The sequence below is a fragment of the Mus caroli genome, unplaced genomic scaffold (assembly GCF_978045245.1).
Source record: "Mus caroli unplaced genomic scaffold, Mus_caroli_1 scaffold_4, whole genome shotgun sequence".
Taxonomy (NCBI): Eukaryota; Metazoa; Chordata; class Mammalia; order Rodentia; family Muridae; genus Mus; species Mus caroli.
Window position 1 is genome coordinate 146,751,902 of NW_028227259.1, and position 16,407 is coordinate 146,768,308.

A 16,407-nucleotide genomic window follows, 5' to 3' on the forward strand; every position below is an offset into this window, starting at 1 on the left:
CCAGTACACACACACACACACACACACACACACATGAAAAAAAAAGCAGAACCTCCCCCATGTTCACCCCAGAGTAGCACTTCCTATTCCCCCCTCTCCTCCCCCCTCCCCGTGTCAGTCACCACATTCTGTGGGAGGAGCTTCCTGCTCTAGCCTCCTAGAGTGTAAGAGGGGATTCACACACAGCATTATGGACAAGTTAATGGATAAGGGAAGCTCATTAGACATGTGTCACTCACCTTCCTTCACTGAGCAGTCGAACCAGTGACCAGTGATAGGGATCCCGTAGGGTCATCAGCCCCCACTGTGCTCCTGGGCCCTAGGGCCTGCCCATCTCAGGCTGTTCCCCATTGTGTAGACACTTTCCCCAGCAGAGTGTGTCTCACACACACAGGAGGGACTTCAACTGGGAGAGCCAGCAGCTGTGGGGGACTCCAGGAGGTGTTAGCAACCCCTGTCTCTGTGACTCACGCTGCCCAGCATGAAGGGGCCAATCAGTAGTTCTACCGGGTGTCCCCGAGGGTCCTATTTGTAATCCTCAACAGGAGTGAGAACCACAGGCCATTTGCTGTACACATATGCCTGACTCCCTCCCAGCACGTACCTCTAAATCAATATTTAATCTAAAATACACTCTCACCTTCATTCTTGACCTGATTTCAGCCTTATTGAACCCCAGGGCTCAATGAAACAGCTCCTTTTCAATTGTGGCTTATATATGAACTCCAGCGAATGGGCACTGGGTGGGCATTGGCGAGGACCAGCTGAGCCTCACTTTGCATGTTCTGTTTATAAGGATGCTGGGTCTATAACATAGCCTCAGGCTCGAAAGAACCTGTGAGCAGCAGTGCCCATGTCTGGAGAGGCATGAGGTATGTTTGTCTCTGCTATGGGGCTGTCATGGAAAGCCTGAGGGAACAGGCCTGCCTCTTCTGGGCCAAGGTTAGGTGTGTCACCTCATGGTAGTTGCCCTTCAAAGAACAGCAGGTGGGGAGGCAGCAGGATGGCCTTGCAGCAGGCTGCCTGATTCCACAGATAGAGCCAGGTCTTGTGGACAAAGCCCAGCATCTGTCCTTAGCTGCTGGCCCACTGTTCCAGCAGTGTTTGTTATTGGTGGCGACTGTGTGTGGTGACAGCGGTATGTGTGGAGAGTTCCCTGTAATTGACACACATCACCTGGTGGTTCTGAACTCAGACTGTGGGCCAGTCATTCTCCACATGCCTGGTGTCCACCCTGTGCGTGGGTCATCCTTCTGAGGTTCCCGAGAGCCCATCTTAACCCCACATCTCTCACCCCCAGCTCCTCTAGCCCAATGCTAGATGGTGGCTATCCTGTCCTACATCGACCTAACTCAGGAGGTCTCCGATTTATGTCTGCTCATAAAACGACTCTCCAAATAGGCAAACGAAGGCCGGGATATAGCTCAGTTGGGAGAGTGTTTGCCTGGCAAGAAGGGATCCTGACTTCTATCCCTAGGGCCGCATAAACAGGGTGTGGTGATGCATACCTATAATCCCAACAATTGAGAGGTGGAGGCAGGAGGATCAAAAGTTAAAGATCATAGCTGCATGGCTCCATAGCAAACTTGTGGCCAGCCTGAATTCATAAGACTTCATCTCAAAATTAATGAATCAGTTCATTAATTAAAATTTTAAAAATAGGTTAACAGGTCTGTTTCTCTCAAATGTATGAAATGGTTTGGGATTCAAATTCAACTGATATTTAAAAGAAATTTAAAAGACAACAAGATTTGCCTAAGCACTGAGCTAGGAAATATATATACATGCATATGTATGTATAAGCACACAGATACATAAGTGCATACATATGCACATATATGTGCATGAATACATACATATAATATACACACATGCATACATAAATACATACATGTGTTTATACACACGTATAAATACATACATTTACACGTGCATTTACACACACACACACACACACAGTCAGAGAAGGAGGGGTGAGCACGGAGAAGCCAGTGAGAATAGGGAGGCACAGGACAGGAAGAGCGCTGTAGAGGAGCACTATTCCACTAAAAGGAATTCTGCACGGAGTTTGCCTTACCTGGGGAGAGATGAACTGTTGACCCCAGATAGGGCACTGTTGAAAGACCAAAGAAATGACCCTGCCCAAGTCTAGCTTCGTGAACCAATGAGTTTACTGGAGTCCCTTACAGGACAAGACAGCTATATCACCCAAAGTCCAGCCCAACACGGTGACAGCTCAGGAAAGCTGCATCCCCAGAGCTCCCCACATGCTTTACAGCCAACCTGAGAGGTGGGAGGGTCTCCTCTCTCTTCCCAGCAATTGTTTCTGCTAATATGACATTGGGGAGGGGCCTCAGGGATCTTGTAAGTTTCAGGAGTTTCCTGAGGCTTTTGAGTTTCCTGTACCTCTTGAGTCTTAATGAGCATCCCTCCAGGAACACAGGTTTCAGTTGGGAGGTAAAAGCTATACAGCTTCCACATGGGATGCTCAGGGCTAAAAGGTTTTGGAAGCTTTCCCAAGGAAAGCCTGGCTGAGTTCCCGCTCTCTTACCACACCTGCCTCTGGGAACCACTGAGGCACATCTGCATGGCTGAGGAGGCCAGGGGCCTATGAACTTGGCTGCCAGTCCCTATCACAAGAGCATGCTGTGTGGAAAGCATGCTCTTGTCACTCCCCAGGGTCACCCATGGTTCACAAGGCCTTTGGGGTAGCAGCTCCTTCCAGGAGCCAGTGAACTAATATAAACACACAGAGTCTCCAAAGACCTTAGTTTTGGGCCCTGGGGCCCCTGAATAACCTGGGCCGTGAGGCTACCTGGAAGCCCTGTGACTGCCAGCTAAGGACCCATGGGGCTTCCTGGCTCCTGGATGAGTCCTGGCCAGTCTGTTTTCTAAGGTTCTTTGTCTTGCTGTGTCTTTTAAGTGTGTGAACTAAGGGAAATTACAAAGGACCTCAATGAAGGGACCCACTGGATCATCCTGGAAGGGCCAGTTCTGATGGCTAAGTTCACTTGGATCTGCCTCTTATTTCTGTCTGAAGTGACAAAAAGAGTCATGGTGTGTTATGTGACGTGTGTGGCAGGACACTAATGGGCCCCTGTGCCCCCATGGGCATAGACTTTTCTCCATGCCAGTATCTCTGGAAATGGATTTTATGCCCCGGGGCAGGAATGGCACTTCCCTCTGCTTTCCCTGTGAAACGCCATGAGCTTCTAAGAAAGATGACACCACCAGAAGGAATGCCATAGGATTGCTCCCCCCACCCCTTTTGGGATTCTGGAAAAGACAGGGACACTGGCCTTCTTGTGTGCGTCTGGTATCAGCCACTGACATGATCCTGAGGCAAAGCACTAGATAACATGGTAACCCAAATATTTGGGTTTTGCATTTGAATCTTTAAACTGTCTTCTAAGAAGGAGAAACATTTTAGGCCTATATTCGAGGCTAGGGGGCTGGGGATGCTCTGGGTTGGTACAAGGCTTGCCTAGCACACAGAAGTCATGGGTTCCATCCTCAGCATATCTGCAATATAGCATTCAGGAGGGAGGGGCAAGAGGAGAAGTTCAAGGGCATCCTCAGCTACATAGGGAGTTTGAAGCCATCCTGGGCTAATGAAACCCTGTATGGGGGGAAAAATCTCAGACATACTTGTAAATAAGTACTACAGCATTCAGGTGGATGCTATCGCCTAGCAACCCCGAGTGCTCCTGGCACTTGCTTGCCTCTCTAAACGCCTCATCTATACTTCTGTAACTTGGCTGTGTTTCTGCCAACCTCTAGTTAAAGGTCCAGAGTTGTGTTAGGAAAATAAACATGGGAGCTAAATAGTGTTGGCCACTATCTCTTGTGAAGGTCAGAATCATCCAGCCTGAGGACAAAGCCACTTCCAGAATAGTGGGCGGAGACCTCAGAGGATGGCGAATTAACCAGGGAGAATGATTTTGCAAACATCCACCTGCAAGGCTTTGGAAACAGCGCTCAGAGCAGAGAGTGAGTGAGATTCGTGGAAGATCCACTGGGGCCAAGGAGCTTCTCAGTAAAGCGCCTGCTGAGCAAACCTGGGGACCTGAGTTCGAGCCCTAGAACCTGAATAAAAAAGGTGGTGTAGTGGTGAGAGCTTGCAGTCCCAACCCTGGGGAGGCAGAGACAAGTGCATTCCAGGAGCTCACAGGCTAGACAGTCTGACCAAATAGGTGAGTTCCAGGCTGGGATTAGCAGTTGAAGACTTTGCTGAACAAGCCTGGGAACCAGAGTTCAGATCACAGAGCTCACAAAATCCACGCACAGTGGTGTAGAATCCCAGTGTTCGGGTGTGGCCAGGGACAAGAGGATCCTGGGTGCACTCTGCCTGTCACCAAACTGGAGGTTCAGCAAGAGACCCTGTCTCAAAAACTATGAGAGAGAGAGAGAGAGAGAGAGGAGAGACATTCATCATTAACATCTCATACACACACACACACACACACACACACACACCACCCGAATGCTGCCCCTCTGAAATTTTTTAAAAACTCAAAACCAGTTTTCAAAATTCTTCCATCTCTAGCTAATTAGAATGATTCCTCATACCTAATTAGTTCCCTGGTGGTGCAGGACACTCTTTTATCTTGCTTATACTTTCTCAAGTCCTGAGCTGACCCTCTCTGCAACTTGTCGGGAACCAGTCAGTCTGGGACAGCACTTAGTCACCTTCCTTTCTTTCTATGGTTTCCTGGGAAACCAGCAAATCAAGACTTCACATCACAGGCAACTTGGAAGGGAGGGGGCAAAGGAAGGATGGAGGGAGGAAAGGAAAGGGGGAGGGAAGAAAGAGAAAAAGGGAAGAAGGAAGGAAGGAAGGGAGGGAGGGAAGGAAGGAAGGGAGGGAGGGATACAGACCAACCCAGTGGCAATGCCTTTTTGCCAATAATTGTCACTCACTAAAATACATTTGCATTAAAAAAATAATGTCACATAAAGAACAAACAGAGCTGGCAGCGGAGGAAGGATGGTATCTGGATGTCACCTCCATCAGGGAAACCAGAGCAAGGCCTGAATGGGAGTCCAAGTTACCGATCACTTGTCTGATGTCCTGTGTCTTCCCCCTAAATGATGGGCAAGAAACAAAGTAGTCTTGGCCTTTCTTCAAAGTTGTTTTCTGCAGAAGGGCAGAGTTCCCTTGGAAGAGCTTTGCCCATCACACTTCACTGGAAGCCAGTCTGTCTGGCCACATGCACTGCGCAGAGGACTCCCAGGGCAAGGCTCTGATTCATCAGTGCAAGGCACTCACGCCATTCTCTGATGGGCTCAACATAAGTCACCTGCCAATCTGTGAACCAGTTGCTGCTATCCAGGATGGCTTCCTTCCAAGTGGTCCAGGCATAAACACAAGAACTGAGACATGGCTCTACACAGGGCAATGGCTCACAGTTCAAAGGCGCAGTCCACCTTGCCAGGGTAGTCTCTGGCAGCAGGAACAGGAGATAGCTGGTCACATTGCAGCCATATCAGGGAGCAGAGAGAGAGATAGACACTGGTTCTTAGCTTGCTCTCTGCTTCTTATTCAGTCTAAGACCCCATGGGATACCACCCACATTAAGGTTGGGTTTTCTGTCTCAGTTAATCTAATCTACCTAATCCCCCGAAAAAACATGTCCAGAGATCTGTTTATGTGGTGATTCTAATTCCCACAAAACTGACCATGAAGATCACCATCTCTTTCCTGGCGCCCTTGTGACCACCAACCTTATCAACAAACCCCTCTCTATGTGTGGTCCCTCACCTTTGGCTCATGAAGTACTCCTGAGTGGACATGAGAAGTCCCTTTAAGTCACTCCCCCCCTCACTCTGACGAAATACCTGACAGAAGCAGCTTACTGACAGAGACAGTCATTATGGCTCAGTATCCATCGTGGTGGGGCAGACGTGACAGCTTCCAGCAATGGGACTCTTTCTATCTCCATGGACCAGAGAACTTTGATGAGAAGAGGAGTCAGCTCGAACCCTCAAGTTCTTCCTCTCTGGTCCCCCATCTATCAGCTGGACTCCGTGCCCAGAAGGTTCTCCAACCTCCCAAATAGCGCCAACAGCCAGGACCACGTGTTCAAACACAGGAGCCCGTTGTGGGTATTGCATATTTGATCCCTAACTGGAATCTTGAAGGCTTTTTATAAGTGAAATGGCATTTTGTTAATCTCATACACGTCTATAGGCACTAGTCACGGTATATGTTTGTCCCCTATGGTATTCTGGGGACATTCAGGCTGGGAGAGAGCTCAGTCAGTGAAGTGCTTGCAGGATATGCATGAGCAGCTGAGTCTGACCCCAAGCACACAGGTAAAAAGCTGAATGTGGTGATGCACACACCCACTCCCAGTGCTAAAGAAGCAGACACAGGAAGATCTCTGAGGCTCACTGGCTAGGCATCCTAGCCAAAACTAAGACTCTCTGTGGATCCCAGCGAGAGACCCAGTCTAAAAATACAAGATGGATGGCCCTTGAGAAATGACACCCCAGGTTCTCTTCTGACTTCCACTTGTATGCACCCACACATATGTATATTCACTTACACACACACACACACACACACACACGCACACGCATACGCATACATACATACATACACGTACCTACACACATATACACATATGTACCTACACACACACACTACTACAGACACCCACAGAACTATAGCAGTCCATTCTAGCCCACCAAAGGTCCAACCTGCTCTTGACCCTGCTCCTCTACAGCCCTGCAGCCACAAGAAGAGGGGAGACAGAAGGATCAGGAGAGCAAGCAGAAGGATGCCTCAAGGACTTCTAGGTGGATGCTAGAAGGGCTCACAATAGCGGGATTTATAAACCGTGGTTCCATTAGTATAGGTGACTCCTTCATCTCTTGGTTCATCTGAGCCAAGACATACCCCTATACATTCAGTCTCCCAGTCTCCAATGGAATGGACAGAAGTTGTCTGGGAGTCACCAGGCATTCTATTCCCACTGCCTTTGGCTGAGATTCCCTGTGGGCGTGGCCGGGGACACTCATTTGAATTTGTGGAGTCAGTAAATAAGGAGGCTGACTCACAATCAAATGTTGCATGCCACCTCAGAGGAGAATAAAGTTAACCCTAGTTTATGGAACTGGGGAGGAAAACTGCCTTCACCCAGTGCTGGGGACTCAGTGAAGCTCTCACAGGAAAAGAGATTGCTTCTGTGGACCTCGGTGTCCTTCTCCTCACGTCTCAGGGCATTTAGAGTCTAAGCCAGTGTCTGATGACAGCACAGGCTCAACTCAGAGCAGGCAACCACAGAGTCCTGCTCTTGCCGTCTTCTGTTCCCTTGTTTTCTAGTCTAGGTTTACATAGAACATTGCCTCCTAAGCCTCGACCTCTAGAAAACAGCTAGAGGGTGGATCTGAGACATAGCCACAAATCCTGGTCCCTGTGGCATAGGGGCATATTACACAGTAGAATATCTGCTGGGAATTCCCACTGAGGGGCTGGGGGCGTGGCTCAGTGGTAGAGCCCCTGCCTAGAATCCCCCAGGGAGGGGCTGGAGGCGTGGCTCAGTGGTAGAGCCCCTGCCTAGAATCCCCCAGGGAGGGGCTGGGGGCGTGGCTCAGTGGTAGAGCCCCTGCCTAGAATCCCCCAGGGAGGGGCTAGGGTGTGGCTCAGTGGTAGAGCCCCTGCCTAGAATCCCCCAGGGAGGGGCTGGGGTGTGGCTCAGTGGTAGAGCCCCTGCCTAGAATCCCCCAGTGAGGGGCTGGGGTGTGGCTCAGTGGTAGAGCCCCTGCCTAGAATCCCCCAGGGAGGCGCTGGGGTGTGACTCAGTGGTAGAGCCCTTGCCTAGAATGTCACAGTGAAAAATGTCTTGGGGTTCTGAGCTCCAGTGTGGGGTGCCACCATCCCTGGCCCCTGTTGAACTTCATTATTCATTGTTATGTGAGAATAACAGGTCCACACCTTAGGATTACTGAGCGAATGCAAAGGCTTATGTGAATGATTGGTCTAGTGTGTAACTGTGCTTCCCAGGTGAGACCTTAGCCCTACTCTTACATTAACTTTGGGGAACTAAAACCCAGAGGGGTCACAGTCATGCCTAGCACCTTACTCCAGCTTTGCATGCTGTGTCCCCAGAATGCCCAACTCTCCTTTGCAGTTACCTTGGGATAAGTATTAAGAATCCCATTTCTATTTGTATCCAAAAGCTCCCAGGAGCCTCTGGAGCTGCCCTGCACATCCTAGGGCCTCCTCTATCCCCGGGGCTGTGCAGGCTCTTATAGTTCCAGAAGCATCTCTGAATCCCAGAATACAACTCCCTCAGCAACAGCAAGGCACTGGCGTGGGTCATTCACTCCGACTGGTGAGACTCTCAGGTGAGGAATAGCAGCTCCCAGGACCCTGAGATGCTGTGAGAAGCCCTATCTCAAAACCAGGGCACCCATGCCTGCTTCCTGACAAAGCTGTAGTTGCCTCTGTGGGGACAGAGCTGTGGGGCACAGCTAATGTGTCTGTGGCTTTGCATACCCTCCGTCAGAAGCAATGAGGAGCATGACAGGGCTCTAGGAAGCCTCTTGGCACCTGAACCAGCCTGCCAGACACAGGTCTTCCCCGGGTCTCTGCTTGGAAGCCAAAGGCGTGTTTAGAAGGAAAGGGTATTCCACCGGGAGCTCACTGAAGACTCACTAAAACCCACTCCAGCCTCCATCTCCTTCAGTGATCTTTCTCGTGACAACACAAAGAGGAGAAAATAATTTTACTTAATTTCAGAAAAATGCATAGACTAAGCCAGACATTGCTTTGGCTCACACCTTTTATCCCAGAAGCTGAAAGGCGGAGGCAAGAGGATGGAAATCTCAAGAGAGAGGCCAGCCTGCATTTCATGATGAAATTGTTCTCAAAAAGCAGAAGTAAGGGAGGGAGGGAAGGAGGGAGGGAGAACTAACTGAATGCTTCTAACCCATGCTACTGGCATATTTTACAAAATGAACTGAGACCCTCAAATCCTCAGCATCTCCAGGAGCTCAGTGGAGCTCTAGGGGCTGCAGTGGAGGATGCTTGGGGTCTCGGCTCTACAGCAGAGGAAGATGCAGGCACTGGCTTGTCCCAGTAGCTTGCACTGCTGCAGGCTCTGAGCCTCTCTGGACACAATGTGAATCTATGGCAAGAGGCCACGGAAGGTGGCTCCCCCTAGCAGCTCACACCTTGGTCTTGCAGATCAAAGGCCAGGAGCCAGGCAGTGGTGGCCTTTAATCCCAGCACTTGGGAGGCAGAGGCAGGTGGATTTCTGAGTTCGAGGCCAGCCTGGTCTACAAAGTGAGTTCCAGGACAGCCAGGGCTACACAGAGAAACCCTGTCTCAAACAAATAAAAAAGGCCAGGAGCATCCCCAGTCCCTCATAGGTGTATGCTCTGAGGCAGGAGAGAAAGAGGACGGAAAGGGGAAGGCACACCTTCCAACACTGCAGTTTGCCTGAAGCCTCCCACCCCTGAGAATGGAGGAGTCCAGAATGATTGACATTTACAGTGAAGCATGTGGACGTAGAGACAACATTCCTTCCATATAAAGATATGTTATATTAAACGGCAGTGAACCGGCTTGAAGTCTGCATGCGTATGATCTCAGGTGGGGCTTCATTTCTCTCTTAGGCATTTCCGAGAATTTCAAAAAAGATGCCCCACCCCCTTGAGCTACATTTACCCTGTCAGGTGAAGTTCTATCAGGTGCTGCTGGGAACCCACCTGTGACCTCATTATCTTTTTTAGCAACCCTTTGAAGATAACAGCATCAAGCCCCTCCAGAATGACACGCATGGGGGATTGTAGAGATGCAGAAAGTCAATTCCTCTGGAGAAGCCCACACCTGCAGCAGCATGCTCTGGGGGGGGTCTTGTCCCTCCCCCCAAGTCTTTATCTTAATCCTAGTATTTCTGATGAATGAACAAATATCTTTTAAGGGTCTGGAGAAATGGCTCAGGTTAAAAGCATGTGCTGTTTTTACTGAAGACCAACTGTTAGTTCCTGGCACCAAGCAGCTCACAGCCACCTCTAACTCTCCTTCCAGAGAGTTCTGCTTCCCTCTTCTGGGTGCCACAGAAACTGCATGTACACATTCACAAACACATAGACATATATGTGTGCAAATTAAAAATTAATCTTTTAATTTGTATGTGTATGGCTGTATACCGTGTATGTCTGTATCCATGGACACGAAGCACCCATAGAGGTCAGAAATGGGTGTCAGAGTCCCTAGGGATTGAGTCACAGGTGACTGTGAGCAGCTTTGTGGGTCCTGGCAATGGGACTCTTCTTCTGGAAGAGCAGCCATGTAGGAACCCTTGTCTTCAATGCAGAAAAGAAATTCAGGGGTAAGCCAGTGTACTGGCTGGTTTTGTGTGTCAGTTTGACACAGGCTGGAGTTATCACAGAGAAAGGAGCTTCAGGTGAGGAAATGCCTCCATGAGATTCAGCTGTGGTGCATTTTCCCAATTGTTTCTGCTGTGAAATCAAGAAGACCCAAGTCTAAACTTTACCCACATAAAAGCTGAACGTGCCACCAGGCCCATCCGGAGGCAGAGACACACAGATCCTACTGACCTGCAGGCCAGCCAGCCAAGGAGAAATGGCTGGTTTTAGATCCACCCTGTCTCAAAATAATACGGTGAACAGAAAAACAGAAGACATTCAACATCTTTCTTTGCCTTTCCACATGTGAGCAGATGGATATATAAACCCACACACATGCAAACACACCACACAAAAAATAAATAAAATAAAAACAAACTCCAACTCTGCTTCTCCCTGGCTGTCGCAGTCGGGGTTTCTATTCCAGGACAAAACATCATGACCAAGAAGCAAGTTGGCGAGGAAAGGGTTAATTCAGCTTACACTTCCACGTTGCTGTTCATCACCAAAGGAAGTCAGGACTGGAACTCAGGCAGGTCAGGGAGCAGGAGCTGATGCAGAGGCCATGGAGGGATGTTCCTTACTGGCTTGCTTCCCCTGGCTTGCTCAGCCTGCTCTCTTATAGAACCAAGACCACCAGCCCAGAGATGGTCCCACCCACAATAGGCCCTCCCCACTTGATCACTAATTGGGAAAATGCCCCACAGCTGGATCTCATGGAGGCATCTCCTCAGCTGAAGCTCCTTTCTCTGTGATAACTCCGTGTCAAGCTGACACACAAAACCAGCCAGTACACTGGCTCATCCCCGAAATTCTTTTCTGCATTGAAGCCCAGGGTTCCTTCCCCTCAGTGAAGGGAGCCCAGTCTGTGCATTGGCTACTTTCCTATCCTATCGCTGTGACAAAACACTGAGGCAACGTATAGAAGGAAGGGTTTATTAAGGCTTACGGTTCCAAAGGGATAGAGTCCATCACCATGCTGGTGGGAAGGCATGACAGCAGGCGGGCATGGCAGCTGGAGCAGGAAGTTGAGCGCCACACCTAGAACCACAGGCACAGAGAGAGAGAGATACACAGAGTGAGACAGGGCCTGGAACTCCCAAAGCCTCCAACAATGCCACACCTCCTAAACCTCACCCCCAAACAGCGCCACCAACTGGGGAACAGTTGCTCAAATATATGAACCTATGGGGACATTTGCATTCCAACTACCATAGGTGACACAGCACCAGACTGTGACTCTCTCCACCATCATTAACATTAGCAATTATGGACTCTGTGGGGACTCTGTAGCCATCTCCCAGGGTGGGGTATAGCATAGGCCTATCCTGAGCTTACAGGAGAATGCCAACAACAGGTCACCCTCAGGCCACCTCCATCTTGGGTGACTAGCGAGTGTATCCCTGTTTCCAGATCACCCTCCCTTTCTCCCTCTCTCGCTGGGGCTCACACTGTCCTTCTGTCTCATCCTCAGGCCTCTGACTCAGACTATGAGGAAGCCCTGCCCAAGCACTCCTTCGTCAACCACTACATGAGCGATCCCACCTACTACAACTCTTGGAAGCGGCGTCCCCCTGCCGCAGCACCGCATAGGTACGAGGCGGTGGCAGGGGCGGAAGCTGGACCACACCTGCACACGGTCATCACCACACAGAGCGCGGGCGGAGTCTACACACCAGCTGGCCCCGGAGCCCGGGCCCCCCTCACCGGCTTCTCCTCCTTCGTGTGACATCACGCCTCCATCAGGGTAGACGGGTGCAGAACTTCTGGAGTCTATTTTTGTTAAGACAATCAACTCCGATAACTGAGCTGAATTTTTTTGTTTAAAAGATAATAATAATAATTCTGGTAAGCGATCTTACCTACTGGTGAAAACTAGGATTCACTTAGGAAGGTTTTTTTTTAATGGCTTTTTGTAACATCGCTGCAGGAAGCGGGTTTCTTTGTTTTCTTTTCTTTCTAAGAGAAGGTATCTCCCTGGTGCAATAGCTCGGCACCGCCGGCGGGGGCGCTCTCGACACACCCCAGCCCTGGGCTCCTCTGGCCTCTGAATCATTCAGGATGGCGCGGGAGGACGGGAAGGAGGGGGAAGGGGGACAGGTAAATCGCATCCGCCGCCCACTTCTCTCTCTACCTCCTTTTGGAGAACCAGCCAGCCTGGACCACTTTCTCCATCTTAGGACAACTTGAGGCTCCTTGCTCTCATCTGTGCTTCAGAGAATTGCTCTTTCCCTCGCTGGGTTCTGTCTGGTTCTCAGCAGGGTCTGAGCGAGGCCACTGCATGAGTGGCATCTAGCTGGCCACGGAGGGCTCAGCTCTGCGACCCCTCTTTAGGGTGGCTGCAACCCTGGAGGTTTCCCTTTCCCTCCCTCTTCCTCTCTTCTCTCAAGCTGACAGTTACAAGAACAGGAAGTCCCTCCCCCAACTGGCTCTGGAGGCCCCCCAGGCCCATCCAAGGCCAGCCAGGTCCTTCTGGTGACCACACAACACAGCACACAGCCCACCCGCGCTGAGCAAGAGAGGAGCGGAGACGCGTGGTTTTTGCAGTTGCTTGTGGCAGTAGCAGATGTGCATTGTTGAACCAGAGTATTTTTTAAACCTTTTTATCTTTTTTTAATCTATGTCACATGAAATGAATGCGTCTTTGCTGTCTCCAGGTGCCTTTTAATTCATTGTTCAGCTTTGTACGTGGGAAAGACGAGAAGCGACTGTGTCTCCAAATAAAACAATCGGCTCTGAGAAACCAACCGGGGCCACGAGTCACCTAGCGCACCTCCCACACATGGCGCACAGTAGGGACAGCCCTTCCCTTTGTCCTCCTGTGCTCACTGCTGTCCCGCTTCTGACCCCTGGTGCTGTCCCCTCTACCCTGCCATCCAAGGCCAGCTTTTTAGCCTTAACAGGTTTTCTGAGAACGTTTTCTTTTACTTTTCGTTGTTTAAATGTTTCTGGCTAAGTGCAAAGTGGCACTCAAGACCCCATGAGTGTCCTGCCACCCCTAGTCCAGCGCCCCACCCACTCCCCCATCTGGATGTGACCAGCTGGATCCAACCACAGTGTACCCCAGACCTGGCATTGTGGCTCCACATCCCCACATCCTCGGGCACTCAGAGCAGGTGAGAAGGGTCTGTCCTCCCAGGGGTCTTGGCGCCCCGTGGAGGGTACTAAGCTCTTCAGTGCCACCACTAGGAGATTCTATAGCCCTGTGAGGCAGGGGACATGGATCTTGTCTTGACTTGCTGCCTTGGAAGTTGCTGGTGTGGCCCCAGGACACAAGAGGTTCTGCTTGGGGTTAAAAAATAAACTAATTAAAGGCCTTTCAAAAAATTTTTCCAAAATCGAGAATTAAAAAAAAAAATCCTTCCTCCTCTTTCTTACTCTCTTCCTCTTCCTCCTCTCCCTCCTTCCTTCTCCTCCCTTCCCTTATCCTCCCCTCCCCCTCCTTTCTCCCCCTTCTTATACTCTTCCTCTTTACTCCTCTCTTTAGTCCTTCCTGCCCTCCTCCCTCCTTTCTCTCCCTCCTCCTTCTCCTCCTGTCTCCCTTCCTTCCTCCCTCCTTCCTTTTCTGAGCTGAAGAGGAAATATTCTAAACCAAAAATCCTAGATGCTCTACCCAAAGCCACTTCTGTGTGGGGACTGCCACCCTCATGGTCCACAGGAGGGACCATGTCAGTAAACTGCACCAACCTACTCCCTGGCCTGAAACGAATGAAGTGGACAGAAGGCCACGTGTCTCCAGTTGAACTTCTTGAAAGGTGGCACCCAACAGAAGACAGGGATCAGGCTGGCTCTGTATTGCGCTTTGTTCTCCTAAGCCATAAGGACTTGATTGCTTTAATCAATGGGGAATGATCTGGTCTAAGGCGATACCCTACTCTGCCTTGCATTTCCTCGCCATGAGTGAGTTAGCAGTTTGCAGTGCTACCTGGGTCTCTCTCCTTTATGACCAGTAACTTGTTTTCTATGGAAAGGTCTGTTCAGGATGCCCTGGCCCTGCGACTGCTGATGGACAGCTGTCAGCAGCTGTCATCAAACACAGCACTTAGACCAGTGGTTCTCAATGTGTGAGTGGAGACCCCTTGGGAGACAAACAACCCTTTCACAGGGGTTGCATATCAGATATCCTGCATATCAGACATTTACAGTGCAATTCACAACAGTAGCAAAGTAACAATGAAAATAATGTTAATGGATGGGGGTCACCACAAGATGAGGAACTGTATTAAAGGGTCACACATTAGGAAGGGTGAGAACCAGACTTAGAGGGACCCTGTCCCATTCGAATCCCCTGCACCACAGGTAGAGGTTGAGGGTTTCCAGTTAGATTTCAGCCTCCGGAGTCACCGGGCATTGGCAAGTGTCCTTCCTAACTGTAGGGACAGAATGGACACATCACACAGCTGCAAAGGGACATTGCATCCAAGGCTGGGTTCTGAGAAATGACGGGAACAGGCAGGATGTGGACACCCTTCTTACTTCTGTCACCTCCATGGGTGTCTGATGAAGTGACAGCAGCCTCAGTGGCTCTGTGGAGGGCACTCAGCCCTGTGCAGCCTTCCCTCCTTGTGTGAGCTGCTGCGCCCCATGGCAGGCTTTACAAAGCAGACACCCAGAGAGGAAGCTATAGCCATGCTGACATCTCCCCGCCTCCTGCTTCCCACCCCAGCAGAACATGTGTGGTGGGATAGGGGTGGGGCAGGGTCTCCCTTACCTGGAGCCCTGGGAGGAAGCAGAGCAAGAGCCCACGAGGAGGATGTGTGTTCTGGAAAGTTCTTTGGATGCGGTGTTTGAACTTAGTCTTGATCAGCGTGAGCATGGTGTGTTTGCATAGAGGTTCTTAGCATGGGTTTTCCTTACTTCTGGATTCCTGGCTCACAGCATGGCGGCTTTCCTGCTGAGCCCCAGTCCATAGACTAGCAACAAGGGACCAGTCTGAGAGGCCAGAACAGTGTGGGGTTCCCAGCGGGAAACTCCCAACTCCACCTGCTGGTTTAGGGGAGTCCCGAAGCTTTCCCTATAAAACTTCTAAAATGGCACAGATCCCATTACAGGTAAAATAAATGAACCCCCACTCCCTCAACTTGTAGAAAGGCAGAGCGGTGCTATAGGTACAATTTTTAATAAAAATATTTTGTTCCTTAAGTGCTTGTAAATTTTTAAATCGTTCATTTCTATTTATGTGTGTGTATTTGTGTGTTTATTCCTGTGAACAAAATTGTACAACTGCACATGGGTGTGGAGTCCCAGGGACAACCTCAGCTGACATTCTTCAGGTGATGCCCGTCTTGTTTTTGTGGCAGGGTCTCATAGCGGCCTTTTAGCTCCCTGAGGAGGAAAGGTCAGCTGGCCAGTGAGCCCCCAGGAATCTGCCTGTCCATGCCTTCCCAGACCTGGGGTCACAAGTATGAGCCAACATGCTCTGCCTTTTACATGGGGCCTTGGAATGGAACTTAGGCCTTTGTACTTGCAAGGCAAGCATTTTATTGATCGATCCCTGGTCTCAGGGGGTGGAGGGACAGGCACAAGTTTGCCACAGCATCTTTGTGGTCAGAGAAGGTCCTTCTCTTTCCACCTTGGTCACCATACCTGCCAGTCTAGCTGTCCCCCTCTCTGGAACCACATTCCGAATCTCTGAGAGCTATAGAGCCTTATGCAGAGCCGCTGTTGGAACAGCCGGTTTCTCTGATATCATTGGCTCACTGCACGCTTATTTCAGAATGATTTGAATGCATCCGTGTCTCTGCTTGTATGAAAAGCTCAGTCCTTGCCAAAAACTCCTCTCCCTTTAATGGTTGAAGTCAATTAATAGCCAGCATGGTGAAAATTCCAAGCTGTTAATTCTGGGCTCTGTGGTCTTAAAACTGCCCTACTTCTCCTCAGATAAGACAATATTCTGCAGCCATTAAGCAAATCACTACATTATGGGCTTGACTCAGATCCAGACTCCAATATTTTAGGAGAAAGAAAATCATATCTGGGAGCGGGGAAATGGCTCAGTGGGTAAAGTGCTTGGGATACAAGAGGAAA

General features: G+C 50.0%; 1 protein-coding gene across 2 annotated transcripts in view; it reads left to right on the forward strand.

Annotated features, from left to right (window-relative positions):
• The window catches only part of Sdk1 (sidekick cell adhesion molecule 1), a 967,445-nt gene extending 951,923 nt beyond the window's left edge, over positions 1-15,522 (forward strand). For both annotated transcript variants that reach the window (XM_085837397.1, XM_085837398.1), the window contains one exon: positions 11,855-15,522. In XM_085837397.1, coding sequence (XP_085693523.1) covers positions 11,855-12,109 — 255 coding nt within the window. In that variant the 3' untranslated portion in view covers positions 12,110-15,522. The remainder of the gene's footprint in view (positions 1-11,854) is intronic.
• Positions 15,523-16,407: the final 885 nt, after the last annotated feature.